At 41.5% G+C, this 24,872-nt stretch overlaps 1 protein-coding gene across 1 annotated transcript; it reads right to left on the reverse strand.

Annotated features, from left to right (window-relative positions):
• Positions 1-15: 15 nt before the first annotated feature.
• On the reverse strand, positions 16-18,853 carry LOC139418529 (EH domain-containing protein 1-like). Its single transcript, XM_071168071.1, has 5 exons — positions 18,189-18,853; positions 8,566-8,663; positions 2,477-2,889; positions 2,171-2,335; positions 16-1,757 (listed from the first exon to the last, which is right to left on the reverse strand). Exons 1-5 carry the CDS (start codon positions 18,575-18,577, stop codon positions 1,236-1,238), a joined length of 1,587 nt encoding a protein of 528 aa, XP_071024172.1. The 5' UTR covers positions 18,578-18,853; the 3' UTR covers positions 16-1,235.
• Between the last annotated feature and the right edge of the window lie 6,019 nt (positions 18,854-24,872).

Raw genomic sequence — 24,872 nt, forward strand, 5'->3', positions numbered from 1 at the left:
AACAGAGCAGACAAATGTATTTGAATAAACATTTTATTTCAGAAGAGACAAAAAACAATGTACATATTAACATTTGAGGGCTAGAGCCACTTCTACATACAACACTTAAGCGACTTTGGCATTGAAGGCTAGATGTGACTGCCAGGGATCAAACTGGGATTTTTAAACTGGTACTGCGCCCCAAATCGTTAGATTTTCCATAAATACATTTGATCAGATATCTTGCCAATGCATACTGTATGCCCAACCCACCCCATTCCCTGGAACCAGTGAGTGGGAAGACAATATTTTGTTGTTGTAATCGAAAGCACTATACTGGAAAGCCTCGGAGTATGGGCTGGGTATCTGAGATAAAAGATAACTGCACAAAGTTTAGCATAAACTAGATCACATGTCATTTTTCTTTACATAATATATGGTTTACTGGAGCGTTTTCAGACAGATGTTCAAAAAGAGAGCAGGTAGTCAAGGTCGTCCAAGACACTAGTTTGTCAGTGTTAAATCCGTGACAATACGAATGTATCTATATTACCTCAGACTAAGAATACTTTGCTTTACAATGGCGTTAGGAAAAGCTAAAGATACAGATTTATAATAATTTATAATCAAAACCATTTGTAAGTAGAATAAACAATTGACTACACTGACACAAATCAAACTTAAATGGAAGACTAGGTTTAAATAGAATGTTTGAGTTACCCTCATTTCTTTGTAATCGTTTGATTTGAGTGACCTGTGACGTGAGAAAAAAATGAAAAGGAATGGCCATACAATAAATTTAATTCAGCAGGTCCCAAAGTGGAGATTGAACTTGATACATGATAACTACAACAAAGGCCTTTTGATAAAGATAATGGTAAGACAAATAAGTACCAAGGAAGATAAGGGATTCAGGTGAAGTTAGAGATATTAACATTTATCTTTGAATGGACTATGTTAATTATCAGTCAGTCTAACATTAATTTCACCCCAACACCATTATCATAGCCCTACCCAGACCGCCACCCCCTCCATTGTCTCACAGATGGAATCATTCTAACACAACATGCAGTTATGCAGATGTCTTATGTCAAATGGCGCAACAGCCAACACCCTAACCAGAATGATTCTCCTCACTCACATTTACTTTGGCCAAAAATGCACCTTTCCCTTTTAACTCATCCCACTCACTCCGAAAAACCTCTGAGCCACCATCTATTTATTCAGGCCTGCCCATATATGAAAGAGTTCCAGTTCTACAGTCCCCTTTTGGAGGGAGGGATAAGATGTTCTGGCAGATCAGTGGGAAGCTCGTGCCCCTCAAGCTTCACCTTGATCAAGTGATTGGCAAGGGCAAACTCGTCATCGTCCAGGTATCCATCCTTGTCTACATCGGCCAGCTTCCAGATCTTTCCCAGCACTGTGTTGGGCAGCTTGGACTTCACCATTTCCTTCTTGGCCAAGGCACCTGACACTTTGCCGTTGACAGGAGACAGGGTGTAGAAGATCTCATCGTAGGTGGGTTTGTCTCGTGCCACCACCCACTCCAGCTCATCAATGCCCTCGCCTGCACCCTCGCCGTAGCCATGGCCGAAAGGCCCGTTCATGGTGCCCTCAAAGGCGCCACCCTGGACTGACTGGCTGGGCATGGCTGCCTCCTCCTGGCGGACGAGGGTCATGAGTTTGGCGATGTCATTGGCTAGCATGTCCTCAACAGCCTCCAGCAGCTTGGGCTTCACTGCCTGGAACTTACTGAAGTCCTGGTTAGCCAAGATCTCCTGTGTGTTTATAAAAGGTGAAATGAGGTCAGGGGAGTTCTAGTCAAGGAAAGGTATCTGCAACGCTCATCACAACTACTGATATCACTACTTCGATGGCTAGTTCGGTTAAAGGGATACTTTGGGATTGAAATCATGGACACCATTTTTATGTCTGCATCCAGTGTGAAGGATGTTAGAGGTAGTTTTGCAAGCCAAAGCTAACTAGCATTGGTGCAATGACTAAGTCTACGGTATAGACTAGCATGCTAGCAGTTGCCATCGACTTCCAGTCATTGCACGAACACTAGTTATAAACTTATTTCAAACTGCACGCAGAGACATAAAAAAAAGGTATTCACGAGTTCAGCTAACACTGAAGTTCTCCTTTAACATAATTACTACCCCCACTGAAAAAATGTATATTTGTGTACCTGCATCTTAGCTAGTTTGGGGAAGTCTCCCGGTGAGATCTGGTGCTCTTTCTCAATCCTCGTGTAGATCTCCCCCAGGTTAGCAATCAGCTCCTTCTTCTTATTCTCCTTCCCAAACATATTGGGCATCTCCTTCTTTAGAGAGCTGATGATGTAGGCGTGGACCTGGAGGGAGGAAGACTAAATTAATCATATCTGGACCTAAACACGGATAGATTTTTGGCACTGAGGGTTATACAATACAGTAGAGTAATTGTTTCCAGAGATAAATATTAATAAACCCAACATTTAAGACCTAGGTCTCACCTTGGCGAGGCGAGCCCGCTTGATGAGGTCATTGAGCTTCCTCAGAGCAGCATTCCGAGGCAGCCCCTGGATGTCCTTGAAAAGGTCCTGTTCCTCTGCCTCAAAAAGCTTCCGGTTGTCTGCGACCAGGAGCGGCTGAGCCCAAAAAGAACCAATGTACACCCGGATCACCTCTGGCGTACCAACAATTTTACCAAGAGACCACATGAGGGCGCCATAGACCCTCATCAGCTGCTGTGTGCCAATCTGATCAGCCTTGTTCAGAACCACCCGCATCTTGTCCTCATGGTTCTTCAGAGAGTGGATCACCTCAGAGAACTCATCCGAGATGTCTAGCTTGTGGGCGTCGAAAAGCAGAATGATGCGGTCAACACGCTCTGCAAACCACTCCAGCACTGCAGCAAAGTCATAGCCTGACAAGGGGAAAGAGGAAAATGGTGTTTGTTTTGTCATAATGGGTATGAAATCGGCAACATCCATAGGAATTACACCCTTTTATCAGAAGTTTAACATTTAAATCAAATGGTACGAGATGTGGTCAACAAATTACAGTCCAACAAGTTTATTGGATCTGTGATTATGTAAGGAGTGAAAACATGCAGATAAATCCACACCAACTTGATTTAGAATGTGTGAGCCGCTCCTAGTAAGTGTGTGTTTGTTTCTCTATGCATATCAATCAGCTCAGATTCCAGTGCCACTCCAGCTTATCCGGTCTCTATGGTCCCCGCTCCACACGGCAACACAGACCCAGCTAGAAACCAACAGGTATATTTCACAATGAGACAAAATGTGTTTTTCCTCTGCCAGGAAAACCTTGACTAAATACCCTCCATCTTCCTTCCCCTCACACTGTGACACCAACACTGCCCAGAGCAGAGCTGTGCTCTTTACCCATGACCGGCAGAGCATAGAAATGGATAAAGAGGAATCCATTTCATGTCACCTGACACACCTAGTAAAGCCTTATGAAATAGATGTGATGATGCAAGCAAGTTTAGGCCTCAAATTTCATCATGTTCTAAAAAGATAAGCGTCGGGACATATTCATGGTTGTTTTCTAGAGCACAATTTGCTGAACACTAAGCCTAGCTTATATTTCAGTTCAGAATAGTACACGATTCATGTTTTCAAGCATGCAAAAGAAAATCAAGACTGAATGAGATCAAATGCTTTATGCATGACATTTGTCCCATCAAACAAGACATTCAGTAATGTTTTAAATGTATTAGGCTGGGTCCATTCTATTTCCAGGGGATGTCTTCTACCCACCTCCACATGTGGACATATACCCCCTGAATGACAAACAGGAAAGAGCCTTGAGCATAAATTGTGCAGTGGAGACACTGGGCTCACAAAGAGACCTCTTCCTCACCTTAGAACAGTTATTTGTTCATTCTGAATTGTACTAGAGGGCAGCAGGGCACCACTCTGCCTTGGCACGTTGTTCTGGAGGTGGAGACAAAATACTGATACTAGTCATACTGAAAGTAGTTGTTTCTAATAAAGGGATTGGCCACAACGGCCAGTTTAAATAATATATATATATATTTAATTTTTAAATCGGATTTGGGATGTACAAGGCAGAGAACAGTCTGACTCAGCATTCTATTTAAACAGCAAGAAACCAAATGTACATCTCACCGACTCTTCCCCTCACACATACATTAGAGCTCTATTGGGAATGTTGCAGAGCTATTCCTTTATATGAAATACCTAAGTAAGGTGTACCTACTCATTGATTTATGATCTAACTTCTGCTGATTAAACCAGAAGAGAAGCCCTATAAAGCCATCCACCTGTGTGTGTGTGTGTGTAAAACCTGACCTTCCTCCTTTTTCCTGTCTGTCCCAAGATTAGGGCTCAACTAATCATTAGCAACTGGGGAATGTCCAGAGACTAGATTCAACAATGAGTGTCAATTAAAACAGTACAGTAGTTGGTTAGAATCATGTTATTCACTAGGATAATAAGCACAGTGTCCTAATATGTTGGCTGTAGTTTAGTTTATTAGGATCCCCATCCCCACTGCAAATGCAGCAGCTGCTCTTCCTGGGGTCCACATAAAATGTACAAATACGTGACAAAGCACAGAACAGTTATAGACAAGAACTAGTAGTGAATCTAATCCCAGTGAAAGACTGAAAAGGTATTCTTCCATCAGTCTGGTTTTTGTGTCGATGTTGGCAGGATGTGTGATCTCTGCACCGATCCAATGAGGGCGTGACCTGGCAAAGTCAAGAGTCCACGAGAACAGCTCCTCATTATCTCTACTCACTTTAAAAGAGGTATGCTGGTAATAAAGAGGTAATAAAAGACCGGGATATCAAATCTACATGAGGCGATAGAAGAAAACACCACTGCCTGTCACAATTCCTATCATTTCATCTGAAGGTTAATTGTTACCACACCATATTTTAACCTAGTGACCAATCTCTGGAGAAATAAAGGCCAACTTGACTTAAGGTGAGCGCAATCACAAGGGGGATGAAGGGACATACCACCCAATCAACTGTATGTCAGACTTGTCAGGCCAACCCAAAACAAAAAAGGCATTATCTATCTTAGTCAGTGATCCACCTGATACAGACAAGGTCAAGGGTCAACACTGTTTCAAGTCAAGGGATTCATAAAGTGTGTCCTACTCCACTTCTCTCAGCTTCCATGAACTAAAGCGTGGAATTGCCCCCAACCCTGATGGAAGCTAATTGGTTGAGGTGAACGTGCATCTAAACGGAAGGTATTTTTCAGTTTTGCTTTCTCGGCACAGCATACCTTCTTCCTTCACTTTTCCAAAAAGGAAATATCTGCGATGAACACACGCATGGAATTGACAATGGACACCAAACCTACAAAGATGATTTCTAATTTCAATGTAATGATAGAAAGAAATGGGGAAGTACCTAGGGTGACAATGAACACTGCATGCTGATCTGGCAGAGAAAGTCAGTGTCATACTCAGGCGCCTATGAAGCATACAGCAGAATAGGAATTTGAGACCATCCTTGCAGGGCTCAGAAATAAGACATGCTTAGCTGCCTGTCCAATAGCAACCGGCCTGTTTGTTTGCATCTGGCCACGTACACGGTAAGACATCACGCACTGTTTTCAAAGACTGACAGTGGTTGGTTCACTGTCATCACTTCCTACAATGTGGTCCTCTTCCTGATTTATACTTGTTGGTCAGAGGTCATGAACCCCACTGCCTGGCCTTGTTTCATGAGTTACATTACTGGTTCTTTGGTACATGGTAGTGCCACAAACTCAACTCTTTCCCCCCTGCCACCAGGGAGAAACATTAGTAATGTCCTGGTTGATCGAACTGGAGCCTGGGCAGTACGACACACGTCTCATAACTATCTCCTCTGTATCACTATGGGAAATAGTCAGCTCTCCACACAGCATCCCCTCTCCAGTTAACAGAAAGGCTTAGAACAGAGGAAGAATCTAGGAATATGTTCACAGAATGGGCATTTGAATTCCACAATTCAATGGCTAATGACCTATTTGTTTGCAAAGGGCCTGCTTTTGCAACATTTTGGAATCCTGTATGGCCTCCGGTTAAACGGTTCATTGTGTGTATGTACGCATGTGAAAACTAAGCTTTATACGTTTCTGAAATAAAAACAGGCATAAAGTGCCAATGACATGACCACTCCTCCTTTAAGGTTAAGGAACCAGCCACGTTGCATAAGCTGTCTTTTGTCACCGGTTAACCACATGGGTTCAAATCTCTTCCAGCTCACTTGCTGACAGCAGACACAGCAACCCCTTTAATTACCAGCCTTACATTTGCCAATAATTGTCTGAGTGTGAGGGAATGCTATTGACACCCGACACCCGGGAGAAAGCTTGGAGTCACCGAGGACATTCACCATGTATACAGTAAATAATGAACGGTCTGTCTAACTGAACCTTGCAAGATACGCTAGAGTGACAAGGACATCGCCTCATTCACCTGCCTTCCCTTCACAGATGAAGTAGTAGCCTAGATTCACTGCTGGAACCCTCCCGGGGGAAAGTCCTTATAAGGAAAAGTCCAACAAACACCCCAACAGTAAGGCAGCTAAATAGCGTACGCTTTTTTTCTTCCATATTGTCAAGCAGGCCACAGTATTACGATTAACAGAAATGTAAAGCAGCCGTGGAGCAGACAGATCGAGTCAGAAGACTTGAGGAGATTATTAACTTGCCCTTGCAAGGTCTGAGCCAGGGCAAATGGAGACAAGTATCACTTTGAGGCTGATAAAACACTACGATGTCCAACAGACATTCTGTTGACAGACCCTATTAGATGAATTCATAAATGAAAAAAAATGGTGGGAAATGAAGGGGAAAGTAGTTGAGTGGTATGAGAGAATTTGTGATCCAGTCACAGGGACAATGGGGAAGTATATTACAGTGACCCTACATTGACTCTGGTGTGGGTTTCCTGTGTGTGAGTGTGCGAGCACGTGTCTTTGTGTGTAGTAGTGGTAGTATGTGTGTTCTAGAGAGATAACTCAAACTGAGTTAACTACGACCAACCACCTAATTTTCCATCATTGAGTAATAACTGTAGCAAGGCTTCCCCTTTGTAATAAACGGCACTGAATTGACCACAATAAGTACTTCACAAAATGTTGTAACCTCAGTACTGCATCATGGTTCAATATACTGTGTAGGAATGTCAATTCAAATCTTCCCCATTTCAGTTCTGTGGTCATGTGAGCATGCATGTGATTTACTATAGCCCACAGTGGGTTATGAGAAGTGTTCAATCCTCTCCAGGAAGTGTATGAAAGCCCAGCGTAACATCCCAGTCCCTGACTCCCATCTACAGTTAAGTGCTTTGTAAGTACGGTACAGCACACCATCTTTCGATTCTCTTTAATTCCCCTGGACTTCAAACATTCATTTGATCTCCTGCCTTCAGCACTCAAACATCAAAGAGTTCTAAACATGCCAAGTCTACTTTTATTTCGCCATGGTTGTAGTAAAAATAAAAAGACAGCCCCACTAAGTTCTCACTTTCTCCCTACCATCACATCTCTTATATCCCCAGGAAGTGTTTTTTCACCCCGAGGTGACCCAGTGGCGGTTGGGCGAGCCCAACTATTCACCCAGGATGCTCGCACCAGGGTGAAACAAATTAAGCGTAAACACCTATGATTAGTGTAAATAACAACCTCTGTTTTGTTCTTCAGCTAACTCCATTGTCTGGCTTGCTGTGGCTCATCTTTATAGACATTGCACAGCTGATGGTCTGAGGCACACACACATCCCGTCACTCGCTCTCTCTCCCTCATTCGCAACCACACTGGGGTGAAGGGTAGAGGGCAAAGAGTACGACTCACTGACTTCTAAAAAGTTTTTCAAAACTTGCCCTAGAGATCAATTTATGCTTTGGATGAATTCAAAAGGTTCCAGGCTCAACATTGAGTTGAACTGGCAAACCTTCCCTAATGGCTGTGCCACACTGCTGCCCAGGAGTCAGCTTTTTTTCTCTTTTTACCCTCCATCTTCCACCTCTGTCCCTCAGAGGCCACCACCGTTTCCTGGCAGCCTCCCTCTGTCAGGTCATTTCTCACAGTGGGACGGCACTCACACCCATTCTGTCGTCATGGTGTACGGCAGGGAGAGGTTCTGACATTCTCTTCACAGTACTCTCCAATACACTTGCTCTAGAACCATGCATGAGGCAGTGGTCTGACGCAGATCACGCAGGAATTCAGAATGTCAGAGGCTGTTCAGCAGTAATATGAAATAAGACGGCTATAAACACAGGCCTTGTAATGCAGATCATTCACTGCTTCACTAGGATGTACCAAATGTCTACAGCATTTATCTGCATTCTCAGGGACACAAAAACATGCTAAATGAAATTGACCACATTACATGATCATTGGACCGGCCAACCTTAAAGTAGAACTGTGGTCCTTTTTCAGTAAAAAATAAATCAATCATGAGACAGAATCAAGGATCAAGATGGAGGAAGAGGGCAAAAGGAGAGTCATTGAGAGGGGGAAGAAGGATGCAGAAAGAAAAGAAAGATGGGGAAATCAAAAGAACCTTAATGGTACAATGAATATAGGCTGTTAACTACCAACCTCTGCTGATCCTCTGCTTTTCTCCAGACAGGATTCCTGGGGTGTCAATGATACTGATGCTCTCCAATACAGCGTTGGGCATCTGAGCACACACAAACCTGGGAGAAAGATACATTGATGATGATGCCTAACTACACAATAACTGCAGTATTTAACCACAAAAGTGCCTTCAGAAAGTATTCATACCCCTCGACTTATTCCACATTGTTACAACCCGAATTCAAAAAGGGAAAAATCGATTTTAATACATCTACACAGAATTCTCCATAAGGACAAAGTGAAAACCTGTTTAGATATTTTTGCAAATTTATTGAAAATGAAATACAAAAATATCAAAATGCACATATGTATTCACACCTCTGAGTCAACACATGTTAGAATCACATTTGGCAGCGATTACAGCTGTGAGTCTTTCTTGGTAGGTCTCGAAGAGCTTTAAACACCTGGATTGTACAATATTTGCACATAATTTTAATTCAAATTCTTCAAGCGTTATTAAGTTGGTTGTTGATCATTGCTAGACAGCCATTTAAGTCCTGCCATAGATTTTAAAGTCAATTTAAGTCAAAACTAACTAGGCCACTCAGGAACATTCAATGTCGTCTTGGTAAGCTACTCCACAGTGTATATTTGGCCTTGTATTTTCAGTTATTGTCCTGCTGAAAGGTGAATGTCTCCCAGATCTGTTGGAAAGCAGACTGCCAGGTTTTCCTCTAGGATTTTGCCGGTGCTTAGCTTAGTTTGTATCCTAAAAAAAACTCCCTAGTCCTTGCCGATGATAAGCATACCCATAACATGATGCAGCCACCACCATGCTAGAAAATATGTAGTGGTACTCCGTGATGTCATGGATTTGCCCCCAACATAACGCTTTGTATTCAGGGCTAAAGTTAATTTCTTTGCCACATTTTCTGCAGTTTTACTTTAGTGCCTTATTGCAAACAGGATGCATGTTTTGGAATATTTGTATTCTGTACAAGCTTCCTTTTCACTCAGTTATTCTGCACTCTGGTGCTGTGAAATTGGAATTGATAGCCAGAGTGAATTTATGAACGCACCCCTAATGACTGCAATGTGTGACTGCGGCCCGCAAATCGAGGCATTCCTGCATCTGCATGAATGCCCCGCCCCCACTCTACCTGACAGCTGATATGAAATTATATGTTTCTTATCAAGTACACTGAAACTCCTGACTGGTAATATCACTGATATTCCTGCAATGAAAAGGAGGGGGCTGATTCATGAAGGTGACTCATCTTGGGACTGGATTGTGAAAATGAAAGTAAGTTCATTGAGTTCTTGGGTGTTTTCCTGGTACACCGGGAATTTCTTATAAACCATAGGAACATTTGTGGAACTAAGACATTGGATAAGAGTGGGTAAAGGGGTGTGTGAGGGAGAGAGTAATGAATGTAAATCTGGGACTCTTTTTGCATTAACCTTTTAATAGCCCCTCCCTGGCAGACATGTTGAAACACCTCCACCCTGTGGTAGCACTCAATAAATACTAAGCTTCTACCAGACTAGACACCCTGTGTAAAATTCTTGAATTTAGTTGATTTTTCCTCACCAACAGTCATGCACTTATAACAGGTAACATTATTCCAATATATTTTTTCCCTTACCCATCTACACACAATCCCCCAAAATGACAAAGTGAAAACCTGTTCAGATATTTTTGCTAATTTATTGAAAATGAAATACAGGAATATCAAATTTACATAAGTAGTCACACCAGAGTCAATATACACTACCGTTCAAAAGTTAGGGGTTACTTAGAAATTCCGTTGTTTTTGAAAGAAAAGCACATTTGTCCATTAAAATAACATAAAATTGCTCAGTAAGAGCGTAGACGTTAATGTTGTAAAGGACTATCGTAGCTGGAGTCGGATGATTATTAATGGAATATCTATATAGGCCCGTTATCAGCAATCACTCCTGTGTTCCAATGGCACGTTGTGTTAGCTAATCCAAGTTTATCATTTTAAAAGGCTAATTGATCATTAGAGAATCGTTTTGCAATCATGTTAGCATAGCTGAAAACTGTTGTGCTGATTTAAACAAGCAATAAAGCTGGCCTTCTTTAGACTAGTTGAGTATCTGGAGCATCAGCATTTGTGGGTTCGATTACAGACTAAAAATGTCAAAGCGTTATGTTGTCTGCCAGTGTCTGTTGGAAAGCAGACCGAGGAAAACCTGGCTCAAGGATTTTGCACGTGCTTAGCGAGTTTTTTTTTTTTGAATAAAAATAAACTAGTCCTTGCCGATGACAAGCATACCCACAACATGATGCAGCCACCAACATGCTTGAAAATATGAAGCGTGGTACTCAGTGGTGTTGGATTTGCCTCAAACATAACACTTTGTATTACAGGACACATTTTTTGCAGTTTTACTTTAGTGCTTTATTGCAAACAGGATGCATGTTTTGGAATATTTTTTATTCTGTACAGGCTCACTACTTTTCATTTAGGTTAGTATTCTGGAGTAACTAAAATGTTGATCCATCCTCAGTGTACTCTATCACAGCCATTAAACTAGCTGTTTTTAAAAGTCACCATTGGCCTCAAGGTGTATCCCTGAGCGGTTTCCTTCCTCTCCGGCAACCGAGTCAGGAAGGACGCTTGTATCTTTGTATTGACTGGGTATATTGACACACCATCCAAGCATAATTAATAATTTCACCATGCTCAAACGGATATTCAATGTCTACTTTGTTAACCCATCTCAAATACACACATTTGTTTACATCCCTGTTAGTGAGCATTTGACATTTCCTTCCACCTGACTGGTGGGGCATATCAAGAAGCTGATTAAACAGCATGATCATTAACACAGGTTCACCTTGTGTTGGGGACAATAAAAAGGCCACTATAAAATGTGCAGTTGTCACAACACAATGCCACAGATGTCTCAAGTTGAGGGAGCGTGCAATTGGCATGCTGACCACAGGAATGTCCACTAGAGCTGTTGCCAGAGAATTGAATGTTAATTTGGAAGTATGTCCAACCTGCCTCACAAACGCGGACCAGGTGTATGGAAGACAAGTAATTACTGGAAGCTTTGACGAAAACCTACATTCTCCAACACCTTACGTCTTGTAAGAATAAATAGTAAGCCTGTATGTGATCTTTCCAGCTCCTGTAGAAAGACTGTTTTTGGAGACCCTCCAATCGAGGCACAAAACCATATGCTACACTCAAGACAACGAGCATACCCAAATCATTTCTGTCCACTCTGTATGCTAGAAAACTATTTAAAGAGAGCTCCAAATCACATGTAGAAATGTTGGGCAATTAACAAGTGCTTAACACCAGACGCTGAACACATGATTCCTCTATGAACACCAGCATGCACTTGAAGTAGCTTTCATTTTCCCCTTCACCCTCAGTACACTTGGTAGAGACATTCATTGAGACCGACTTACAGATCTGCTGTCAGGCAATGAAAACGTAGCAGTCTTGTGTGAAGGGCCTTCAGTGGAGTGATATAATACAACTGTACATTACCTCACCACACATGGGAATATTTTTTCCCCCCCTTTGTTCAATTTGTTTTTCCTTCCCTCTCCCCTCACGCAATGTGACTGAGGAGCAGGAATGTCCTTATTTTTTGGCAGAGCTCTTATCTTTCTAACTCCTTAACTCACCTTTCCCATGATCGGATTCCCTCATCGTATCTGGATGCATGTGCATAACTCATGACTAAACCACTCCGTGTCACTCACACAGCTATCATTCCCCAATCCTGAAACATACTTGCCAGTTGTAGTCATACAAAAACACATTAACGCCGCAATTTCAAACCGCCACATATCACCCAGCCAGGCAGCCCGAGGCACACCCTTCTTGGATGTTTCCCTCCGATTCTCCCCAGCCCCATCTGAGTCTCCACTCCCTCCTCTTTTGACCACATTTACACTCATCCAGAATTCCTGGCATTCCCTTGGTCCGGTTGCCAGCGCGTTCTGTTCGTGTGAGCTGCAAACTCAAAACCGAGAAATGGACTCGGGGTAGGCACAGACATACAGTAGCATACACCACTCTGAAAGGTTCATCATGCATCTGGAGTAAGGTTAGGAGGTTAAAGGTTAGAGATGCAGAGTGGGGCTGGATAAAATGGAAGGTTATGGATGACAGTGCATGATTGCCAAGAGTGAAAGGAAACACGTTGTGGTCACAATGAGCAGGCAGCTGTTTGAAGGAAAGAGAGAAACAGCTGAGTCAGTATGAGTTCTTTCTGCCAAGGCAGAGCTGGAGTACAGAACTGACTCAGGTCTTTCCGCTCTGAAAGCCTGACCAGTCGACCCACCTCAGACAAAAATGGCAGGGATTTTTATGCCTTTGTAATGATGGAAATATGCTTTAGGTGTAAATTTAAAACAGCTGAAACCTGATATAAAGTATATTGAAAATGGACCTTAATTTTTAAATATAGTCTTTGAGAATTAAACATCAGCTAGACATTCAGGAAAATTTTAAATTCCAAAAAACATGATTTTAGCATTATTGACTTCATGTTTGAGCAAAAGATCATTAGCCATGGCAAAAGGCATATAATTGCAGGAAATTAGCTTTAAAATTGCAACATTTTCTCTCAGCTGCATGCCAATCTGTAGAATTACAAGACATTTGCTTTAAAAACTGCAAAAATGTCTCAGCTCAATGGAGAAATTTGTAGAATCAGGAAATTGAATTAAATTATTATTATTTTTTTTTAAATACAAAAACGCTACACTGCCAAGATGGGGGACTCAAATTCTCTAAAATGTAGCCGTGCCAACAGGCTGACCGTGTCAATTTTTTTATTTAACTAGGCAAGTCAGTTAAGAAAAAAGTAATTTACAATGACGACCTATCCCAGCCAAACCCTAACCCAGACGACGCTGGGCCAATTGTATGCTGCCCAATTGTATGCTGCCCAATAGGACTCCAGATCACGGCCAGTTGTGATACAGCCTGGAAATTAACCAAGGGCTGTAGTGACGCCTCTAGCCCTAAGGCAGTGCCTTAGACCGCTGCGCAACTCAGGCGCCAACTTGCCACGGCCTCTGCAATGCCCCCTACCGCACCCACCACCTACGCCCCCTTTTGATCCAGGAAAAAACCCTGAAACACTATTGGTTAACCAGTCAGCTCTGTACAATCTACCACACACACACATACATTACAACTTACAGTGTATTGGCAAGACAATATTTACTGGGTATTGTCCTAACTTTTAATTTATCATTTAGAAAACAAAATCTGAACAGCCCAAAAGCAGTGAGTTAGCCTATACACTGAAATTGTGAATTAACCGGGTGAAATGTTTCAGGCAGGCAGCCTCACACAGCCAAGTATAAACACAGCTGGTCAGAACTATTGTAGCATTTCATCATTGCTTCCACAGGAGAGCATTACCACTCCCTCCACACTAAGTCAGTCATGATGGATGACTTTCAATACAGAGGATCCCATTCCTGGAGTGGCTGTCAAATTGACCCCTTCAAAAAGGCAGGCTAATGTCAGCTTAGTTCCCACCAAAAGGAAACGCACAATTGATTGAAAATAGGTGTGCAGAACAGTGCTACAAATGCAGGTGTGACACCCACAATTTTGAGTAGAAAAGTCATACTATTTCACACAAGATCAGCATTATAACAAATACAGCATCCGCTTTTCATCCGACACCAAAACACTATTTTCCATATGCACTACTGGAATGCAGGATAAAGTGATTGCACACATGCACACAGTCTGGGTAGTCACAAAATGTAGCTACAGTAGCACAGCTCAATGTGGAACTAGTTTTACTTGTTCAAAGTGTAGGAAATAAATCCTGAACGGTTACTATAAAACAGCTTGGTGTGGTGTTTGTCAGAGCAGGGTAGAAGGCTGGAATTTAATACTGAAAGATGGAGAACATTGCACTGTCAAACTGTAGACTGCTGCAAGTAAAATGATTCAGCAGAGCAATGGTTATGAGCAAACATAGTTTTGGTGAAGCAAAGGTTCATACCACAGACAACCACTACAGACTTGAGTATGTTTCTGGCATCAGTTAAACCCCAATAGTTGGTCAGGAAACACTGTAGAATCTCTGTCCAGGTATTCTCCATTAATGTGGGAATCAATGTAGCTATGAGAGCAATGTCAGTTAATAATTGATTGAACCAGACAGCCACTACGGCAGTTTGTACCAGGAGAGAGGATGCACTGCTCCTTGGTTTCTATGGGACCTCTGAGGAGAGGTGACATTCTACAATAAAAGTTCCCTACTTACATACAGTGTAATGAATAGATTACATATTCTCTGAGGGTGAGCGCAAGGTTCAGGCTAGACTGTTCTTTCATACATAGGTCTGTATGGGAGCATTATAAAAGCAGAGGTGATAGAAAAGTGTGTTTGGTCAAGCTAACAAGTTTACTGCATGAACAGCCTCAGTCAAAGGACATGGGCAGACCAGAGGGGGCTTTTCAAAGTTCAACACAAACTGACAGCCACTCCCCTCCCATACTGTCACACACTGAACATCTGATCCAAAGACAAACAATTAATTTTAAAAATACATGAATACAGAGAGAAAACAAACAAAACCCCCAAAGAATCTCATGGATCACTGATGATCCTCTGACAAATAAGATAAGATTATCCTTGGACTAGGGATGTGCACAATTGCTCTTAACGTTTAAACTGCCATTTGTTATCTTTTAACGATAAAAAATAAAATGACATGAATTCACAGTTCAGATATGTTCCAGCGTATAACCGCTAGGGGGCAGTGCAGTTCAAAGTCCTGGCTACTTATCAGTCAGTGCTCACCTTACTGCTGTCCTCCACCCACTCAGCAACGATGGTAGTTAATGCCGTTTTAGGTTCTCTGCAGTGTCCCTCTCCATGTTCTCAGTACATGGGACATCATGTCCCACCTCTCATCAATGCGATGGCTTACTGCAGTGATGCGTGTTGATACATCCAACAATCTGTTATCGCCACGCATGGTGTTTCAGGGCTCACGCGTTGTACTCGCAAAACAATCATTGTACAATTTCTCCATTCAGGCATCACGTTAAAAAAAATTTCAACATGGCATCTTGTAGTCTGGTTCTAGATATGACATCAGGGCAGTGAAGACAACATCAGGGTTGGAAATTAACGCCGGCAAAATTGTCATTGGCGGGTCAGAATGTATATACTGTTTTCAAAATTTTAATCCAAAATCCGCATGTAGAAGTTGGTCAAATTGACAAGAAAGGCTAATAGTGTGACTGTCCTCATATTTATTGGTCAGTTACATCGTTTTGTTTACATGCTAAGTTGTGTTTCAATGTTAGTTTGAGTTTTCTGCAACCATCTGCTGCTAGGAAGACATCCACAATCAGAGATTTTTTTCATCACAGAAAAGGGAGTGCCCAGTTACCCCGGTAACAGCCCATCCTTTAAAGGGCCAGCTGAAAATGTGTGACTCTCCTAGAGTGTTGATTCACTGTGGAGTGCCACAGTGCACTCAGTGTGAGGGCTCTGGGAGTTTGTAAATTCGGAACGTTGTCAGATTGAATTTATGAAGAGACAGAGCGTTTCACTCTTGGAGCATTCAGAGAGCACACTGGATGCTCTGGCCAGGTGTAGCGTTGATCCAAGTGTTCTGACCTCAACAGCAGTCAAGCACCCAAGCTAACTGGCTAAAGTTGGCTAACTTGCTGGCTACTTCCAGACATAAATGAGAGAATACTTCACTGACTGTTTAACTTGACCTAGCAGAGCTGGTTAGGCTGTTATCTAAAGCATTGCTGACTAACTGTGCTGATGGCAACAATTGAATTACTTTCTTTTTTTTTTTGCAGATGTTAAATATGACCGTTGTCAGTAAACGGGTGTTGCACATTCGTAAATTCATCAGTTATTCAGCACTCTGGCACACTCAGACGAGTGCACTCTGGAAATCAGAATAGATAGAATGAATTTATGAACACCCCCCTAATCGCAATAATGTGTGATTGCGGCTCGCAATTCGGGGCGTTCCTGCATGTGGGTATTCCTGCATCTGCATGAACAAACCTCCTTGAGCATCCCATTGATTTCTGCATGGACGCCCCACCCGCACTACAATTTTTCCAACTGTTAAGGATGACGTGCGGAGCGCTTTATATCCGTGGAAAATCATTTGAAAGAAGCATATCTCCTCATACAAACATTAAAACATTGTTGCATTAGGTACTTGTTTAATTTAAAATGTTTCCTTTTATGATGGCCAGTTAGTGGTAGTTGTGATAACTGCACTGTCATTTTAATTTAGTTAAAATATGATTAATTTAATAAATGAAATATATATTTCTTTACATAGAGTTAATGATTCCAATGTTTTTCACACCTCTACTTGACCTTTATTACAGAGGAGCTTGCTAACTAAGATAGCTAGCTATCCTCTAACAGTGCTAGCTCAGTAATGGACCAAATTAACCTAACGTTACTCCTTACATGCTGACCACCCACACCAGACACGATCAGGACACACAGGTTGAAATATCAAAACGAACTCTGAACCAACTATATTAATTTGAGGACAAGTTGAAAAGCATTAAAAACACATGGCAAATTAGCAAGTTAGCTTGCTGTTGCTAGCTAATTTGTCCTGAGATAATCAGGCTGTTACTTTCTGAACTACACAAGGTCCTCTACTCTAACAATTCATCCACAGATAAAAAGGGTAAACTCATTTCTAGCAATCTCTCCTCCATCAGGCTTCTGACTTTATAGGGCAGTTGGTAAACAACTTTAAGGTGCATTACCACCAACTGAACTGGAGTGTGTTCCTCAGTTCATCTTTCAATCACCCACCGTGGGTATATGCTTCTAAAAACCAATGAGGAGATGGGAGAAGCGGGACTTGGATTGCATCAAGCGTCACAAATAGAACCAAGAACTATATTAATACCTGGCTACGTAGACACGCACCAGCAGTGTGGGTGCAATGATTGAATAACATGCATGTGTACATTTATTTGGCAACGCTCATGCACGCTACGGTGTGGTTAGCATGTTACAGTCCAAGAAACGTACACATTCTGTTCAGAGGCGAACTTGCTCTGGGAGCCAAAACAACCAACTACACCACCTAAAACGTGAATCAATTCTCAATTGCAGTATGTTCTAGAAACAAAGCGCTCTACTTCATATCACAAATGCAAAATAAAAACACTTACTGTAAATGGTCAGGTTAACAGTTGCAGTCAACAGTATTTTTCAGTGAACACATGTGGCTTCTGTCTTCGGTTTACACAGGTGTTACATACAGCTAATTATCACAGGTCGACTGTCTATAAGGCCGCCTGGGAATCCTAATCATATACAAAATGTTTTTATTATTTGTATTTTTTTGCTGATATGAAAAGATACGTTCCTTATGTTACCAAAACACTACCGAAAGCGATGCGTTTTAACTTTTAGAGCGAGCGCCGGGGTTAACAAAACATGCCAGGCCAGAAGATACTATTATAAATAGGCGCTAAACGTAGTTAGCGACAATGAATGGGCTAACTCAGCCCATCCCTTTAATTCCCTGGGGGATTCATTAAAAACATTCCCAGTTATCCTAGTTAGATAGCTTGCCATCTAGCTGGTTACACGGGACTGGGACTCACCTGTTAAGAAAGGCGTTGCCAAAAGCGTTGAGTTTTCTGAAGGGTTTTTTGGGGTCAACTACTAGAGCGTTGCCTGGGATCAGCCCGTCCTGCTCTCCATGCATGACCGCTATGAAGGAGTCGGTGGTCGGTTCGGGCCCTATCCGCATCCCGGGAAAATCTTGCTCCATAAGATGCCGGATAAATGTGGTTTTACCCGTGGAGTATTGGCCAACCAAGAGCACCATAGGCTTGTTGTCAAAGTCGGCATCTTCCAAAGCCGGTGAATGGAAATCGTGGAAGTGGTAGGTGTCTTCCAAGGGAAAGAGTTTGGTCTTGTACAGTTTTTTCAGCCCCTCCGACACATTTTGGATTAGTTCTGGGTCCTTCTTGCCATTCCTTTTGAACATGGTGCCCGAATTCAGAACTATTGTAGATTTACTTGTCGTCTCAATCTAGTTGTTCAATGTAGTAAAGTTGATGATATCGCTGGCTAACGACTCTGTGGCTGTCCCGGACGCGGTAATACGTTTGAATGAGTAAATTTGTTAGCCTTCTACCCTTGTTTAGCTAACTAACACTCGAACTGACACTACAAGGCTCGCTAACAGCAGACCAAGAAACTCCCTTGAAGCCACCCTCTCCTCTGTGCTTCTACAATCACAAATCCGGTGTCGAGCTTTCCTAGTGGAACGTCAGAAGGCTAGTCAATTTATGGGGGAAATGCAAGAGGGGTTGGTTTCAAATTAAAAGCCCCCTCTCTACAAGTCTGATGAGCACATGCTTTATGAATTCGAAAGGGAAACCCCAACCATTCTGGTCTGACCTGTTAGTGACAGTTAATAAACTGTTATCGTTCACATTTATTACAACCTTGATTTGAGCAAATTACATTGAAGCAATGTAGCCTAATAATTCCCTAAATGTTTTTTTCCTCCTGGGAAAAACAGCTATGGAATTATTTAGGGTATTTTTTTTGTTTCATTTTCCCAAGGAGAAAGTGTTTTTTTTTTTGTTGCATTACCCACTTATGTTCTTGTGTGTCTGCATTCTCAGTCAGTCATCTTTCTTCATGGAGTTTACTGTTGAGGTCAAAATATTGACATTGTTCCCTCTCTCTCTCACACACACACACACACACACACACACACACACACACACACACACACACACACACACACACACACACACACACACACACACACACACACACACACACACACACTCTAGCAGACAGTGATAAACTATTAATAATTACTGTTTGAGGTGGAAAATCTGACAGCTGATATGAAAATATATGTTTATCAAGTACACCTCTGACTGGTAATATCACTGATTTTCCTGCAATGAAAAGGAGGGGGCTGATTCATGAAGGGGACTGATTCATGAAGGTGACTCATCTCGGGACTGGATTGTGAAAATGAAAGTAAGTTCATTGAGTTCTTGGGTGTTTTCCTGGTACACCGGGAATTTCTTATAAACCATAGGAACATTAGTGGATTGGATAAGAGTGGGTAAAGAGGTGTGTGAGGGGGAGAGTAATGAATGTAAATCTGGGACTCTTTTTGCATTAACCTTTTAACAGCCCCTCCCTGGCAGACATGTTGAAACACCTCCACCCTGTGGTAGCACTCAATAAATACTAAGCTTCTACCAGACTAGACACCCTGTGTAAAATTCTTGAATTTATAGTTGATTTTTCCCCACTAACAGTCACGCACTTATAACAGGTATGATATTATTTCAATAATTAGAGAGTGATGTTTTCAATATTTATTTCCAAGATTTGCAACAAACAAAAACGTATTGACTTCAAATAACTTACAAATGTATACTATACAGGATATTATCAGTGGTCTCATAAATACATACTAGTTTCCTGATAATTTATCAAACATATCAATGAGCTAATTTTCTCTATCTTAACCTGTGTGTGCTCAGTAGGACAGACACGGCAGTGGCCTACATAACTGACAGGCAGTCGTGTTGCAAACACTGGCTGTCAATTCATAGGTCATCACCATGCGTCCCATTCTTCTTTTAGCCTGACTCTGCATTCTAACCAACGTTTGGAGTGCATAAATACCTTCACCTGATGTTGTTATAGAGAACAAGGAGCTGATATCTGTCGGATGATCAAGAGACTGTTCTTAACAATGAATCTCATTACAAAACGCATCACAATGTGGGTAGAGCAAATGTAAGTGAGTTCAACCAAAAGGGGAGAAACATCATAACAGGAATGAAATGGCCATTAACAAGGACAGGGATATTCTTCACATTGATTTTTATGTCAGAGCTGGATGAGGGTAACTCTCTGCAGGTAACAGCATCTCCACTGGAACCCAGGCAACTTCCACATGGAGTTGCTGTTACAGCCAGCAAGCACCAGTTTTGTCCACAAGCTGTCCGTAGCACACTGCCTCCTACAGGATAGAGATAATACTTCATTGCTACAAAGCTGATGTAGCTAGGCTCATAGATTGAGGTCACACCTTCCATTGTTTCTGGTTTGTGTATGATGTCTCACTTGGAAACACCTGAAACAGAAGTACATGTAAGGTAAATGACAGGGAATGGTGGGGTTAAGTTACATGTGAGGAGCCTTCGATAGCAACTGACTTTAACCCCCCCATCTTTATGACCGGCTATACACGCCATCACAGCACACAATGCTCTAATAGACCTTGGCCCTTTGGCCATTCTGTCTAGATAACAGGGTTTTTATGGTGGCTCTCAATATAAGGGTGGATTGTGGATTGTGAACACAAGCTGACCATAATGGGTGTCTGCCTTCTCAACTATGTTCCCTTTTTCTCATGCTATTTCACCATAAAATGTATCTAGTGTTTGGTATACTGATCATTTATCCCCGATGAAAGATTGTTACTCATTTCTTTATTTTATTTCTGACCCCTATCATGCTTAGCAGTCCCTCTCCTCTGATATCTCTGTAGACTTTGCCTCACAGTAAACCTCTATCTTGGGAAAAACAAAACAATAAAGCAATTAAAAATGGGTGGCACTGACCCTGTTGCCCGTGTCTGACTCAGTCACCCTTGTTGTCAGGCACACTCTCAAACACTGCCTTTTTCATATTTTCTATCTCTGTTCAATTTAATTGTCGTGTTTTGGCTGTGTGACTCAGTTGGTAGAACATGGTGCTTACAATGCCAAAGGTCATGTGTTTGATTCCCTCTGAGGACACTAACGTAAAATGTATGCACGCATGACCCTGGGTCACTTTGGATAAAAGTGTCTAATAAACGGTGTATTATAATTTCATATGAACAACTTTGGCAGGTGGTCTTCATGTTTTAAATCTGGCCAGTATGAAACAGCAGACTGTATCAACAGTGACAAACACAATGAGCCTGTTCTTGTTATGCTAAATAATACAAGTTTCCCTAATAATTAATAATTTAAATGATATGTGAAGGTTTGCAAAGTACCCAAGCACGCTTATTTGAATTCAAACACTGCTCACCTACTTTTTTTCACCTTGGTTAACAAAAACTCTGAGCAAAAGCCAAACATGCTTAAGTTAGGGTTAGTTCAAATTCTTTGAAATACATCATTTAGAATGTATTGCATGCCATTCTCCTGCACTCTGTCACACACACATACAGACATTGAATGATGGAAATGTAATTGAATCTGTTAATTATATGTCTCAAAATACTATCTTTGTAAGGAGCAGATTTTAAGCCAAATGTGTTCCCTACAACGCTGATCTACTCCAGCTGTCACTGCATACATAGAACAGTGGAATGTCAAATCATTTTGATTATGTTTGTAGGCTTATGTGGCGAAACTTGTCCCCTTATTTAAACAGCCTCTTGTTAGGACAGCAGTGGAAACATGCCTTTGAAATTGGAACCAGAAAAATCTAGTACTGAGGTTTGTAAGCTAATGTTATGTTTTCCCTTTTAAGGCAAAGCGATAGTCTTCCCCACTGATGCTGAGAGTTTATCTCGGGAACAATGGTTGACATGGCATGGGGCTAATGGATCGCCACCTTACATGTTTTTAAGATTATTCTCCCTAAATAACAGGTCTTATGAATGTACAGCGTAGGACGCTTGTCTTGAATATGCGCAAACACATTCAGACAGACAAACATACCACAGAGCAGTAGAGGAGAGTGAGTAAGTTGAGGCAAATGGGTAAGTTGAGCCAACCTCGTTTCTAGGAAACACAAAATGTAATCATTTCAGTAAATATTTAGGAAGAAGTCATCATAAGTTGAGCAAATGTAAGTGTTTTCTTACCAAGGGATTACCGCTAGAATATGAGGTAACAACAGGGCCTGGCCTATGTTAAAAGTGTTTTGTTTTCTTAAGTACAAATTGTTTGTTAGGTGTTAGGCTTGTGTTAAAAGATGCTTCAAATTATTAAAACACAAAAAAGTGTTTGGGAAATAAAGATAGAAATGGTTTTAATTAGTTAGTGGTTGTATTTCACTCAGTACAGACATTTGTAGGCGGGTTAACTTACCCTGTCCCGGGCTCTACTTACCCCATACCATATTGTTTACATGAAATCTGATTATTTCCAGGGCTACACCTGAAATATATGTAGATATATTTGATAGAAAGAATACTATATTTCCCTTGACATCATGATGCTGAATGTAATAAAATTCTCAACTTACCCCATTCTCGCCTACTCACCTGCAGCCAGCCCAGTGGCCTTCATAGGACGAGGCCAAAGGTTTGGGAGTGCGAGGATAGAAAGACAGAAGTAATGGAAGACCGGTCAGATGTAGCAGAAAATTCTGAAAAGTTAAAAAACAGAACAGCGATGAGTGAAGACAAAGGCAGACTCAGTGAGAGGAGACGAACAAAGGAGAAGTAGTTAAGGGTGCATTTGTCAGCAATGCAATGGCAGCGAGAGTGCCCAGTTTAATAAAGATCAGGAGTTGAAGCCAGGTTAATTATTACACTCCCAGTCAATATTTAACAGGCTTGACGTCCTGCCCCTCAATCCAACATCCTGATTCCACAGAGACTCACACTCAAGGTAGGGCTACAGTGAAACACGCTCTTAATTTTCCTTTGTTCCACTCACAAACACACAGTCAACACACACCAACAGCTGAAAGTGCCAATGACAGCATAGCACACATTGTAAAATGCATTTGTAAATCCACCACTCCATTTTTCATCACCACTAATTGTATGATGATTTTTACCTCAACATGACTTCCCATGAATGCACTTGACCTCATTGGCTCATCGGTGTGATCTCCACGTTATGTGGCAGCACTGATGTAGGTCATACTAAAAAATATAGTGAGTAGGTGCTGCACCTTTATCCATATCAGATTTCTCCACCAACTGAAACATTGCTCTAAGTGAAAATATTCATGTTTAAATGAAAACCACTAGTATAGTTGGCTAAAGTTGGCAGGGATTGTGTGGTTGGATTGGGCACATAGACTGGATAAAAATATACATTTGTCTTTAGTTTTTTTAACATGGAATCACTAGACTGGAGTACAAAAAACATCACAGACTACATAGTGGGCGACAGCCGGTGGCTTTTTTGTCAGTTAATTGATGCATACTGTGAAAGAAAGGCAAAGGGGGTGAAACAAATTCATACACACACATGTTCGTTTTACTATCCTTGTGGGGACCAACAACTGATTCCCATTGAAAATCATATTTTCCCTAACCCTTAACCTGACCTTAACCTCAAAGCGTAATTCTAACCTTTAAGCCTAATGTAGCCTTTTCCTTAAATATCCTCACTTGTCCAAATGTTCCTTGTTTTAATATCCTGGTGAGGACTTCATGCCCCCACAAAGATAGTAAAACCAAACAAACACACACACACATGCATTTTAGTCATTTAGCAGACGCTCTTATCCAGAACGACTTACAGTTAGTGCATTCATCTTAAGATAGCTAGTTGGGACAATCACATCTCAATCATAGTAAGTACATTTTTCCTCAATAAAGTAGCTATCAGCAAAGTCAGTGCTAGTAGTAAAAAAATACACACACACACACACACACACACACACACACACACACACACACACACACACACACACACACACACACACTATCAGTCACTGGCTCTTGATTACTGCAAAGGAAAGATGAAACTCAATGAGATTATGAGGTGCAGGAACAAGCACAAGACTCTGGACTCTAAACACTGACCAAGGGAAACAGAATAATAAAAAAGGCATGATACAAATGCCTTTGAAGAGTGTGTTAATGATTGATTAAACACAGGGTTAAAGGGTACATGTTTTAATCAGTGTGGAGATATAAAACATGTCTCAAGTAAAGAATATATATTATTTCATTTCTAAGAGCATAGAAATGTCAGGAAAACAATGCACTCACTTCAGTAGGTCAGAAGTCCTTGTGTTGTGATTCTGGATGGTCAGATAGCTAGCAACAATGACAAGAAGCTACCATGTGGGGAATAGTATGTGGCTCATTCTATCTTGTTATTGATACCATAACCTAACCTAGTAGGCGTAAATAATACACCTGGAACTAAATCCCCTACATACTGGTCTTGACGAGAAAAATCTTCTGCACTGTTCAACCAATCCAGTAAATTTGGAGGAGGTGTCAAGATGGAGTTTTGTCTTGTTATTGTCCAAAAGCGGAAGTCGGGTCACAGGCTCTCCTTCCATTTCCCCTGAAAACCGGAACATCCGGTTGTTGGGGACTTGGCAGA

Source organism: Oncorhynchus clarkii, chromosome 10 (assembly GCF_045791955.1).
Source record: "Oncorhynchus clarkii lewisi isolate Uvic-CL-2024 chromosome 10, UVic_Ocla_1.0, whole genome shotgun sequence".
NCBI lineage: Eukaryota > Metazoa > Chordata > Actinopteri > Salmoniformes > Salmonidae > Oncorhynchus > Oncorhynchus clarkii.

Excerpts from the sequence above, each read along its gene's own strand:
- LOC139418529 (XM_071168071.1), bottom strand. The coding sequence starts at position 18,577 with ATGTTCAAAAGGAATGGCAAGAAGGACCCAGAACTAATCCAAAATGTG. Across the intron at positions 2,336-2,476 it reads AGCGGGCTCGCCTCGCCAAG|GTCCACGCCTACATCATCAG; the intron begins GTGAGACCTAGG and ends TCCTCCCTCCAG. Across the intron at positions 1,758-2,170 it reads CCAAACTAGCTAAGATGCAG|GAGATCTTGGCTAACCAGGA; the intron begins GTACACAAATAT and ends ATAAACACACAG.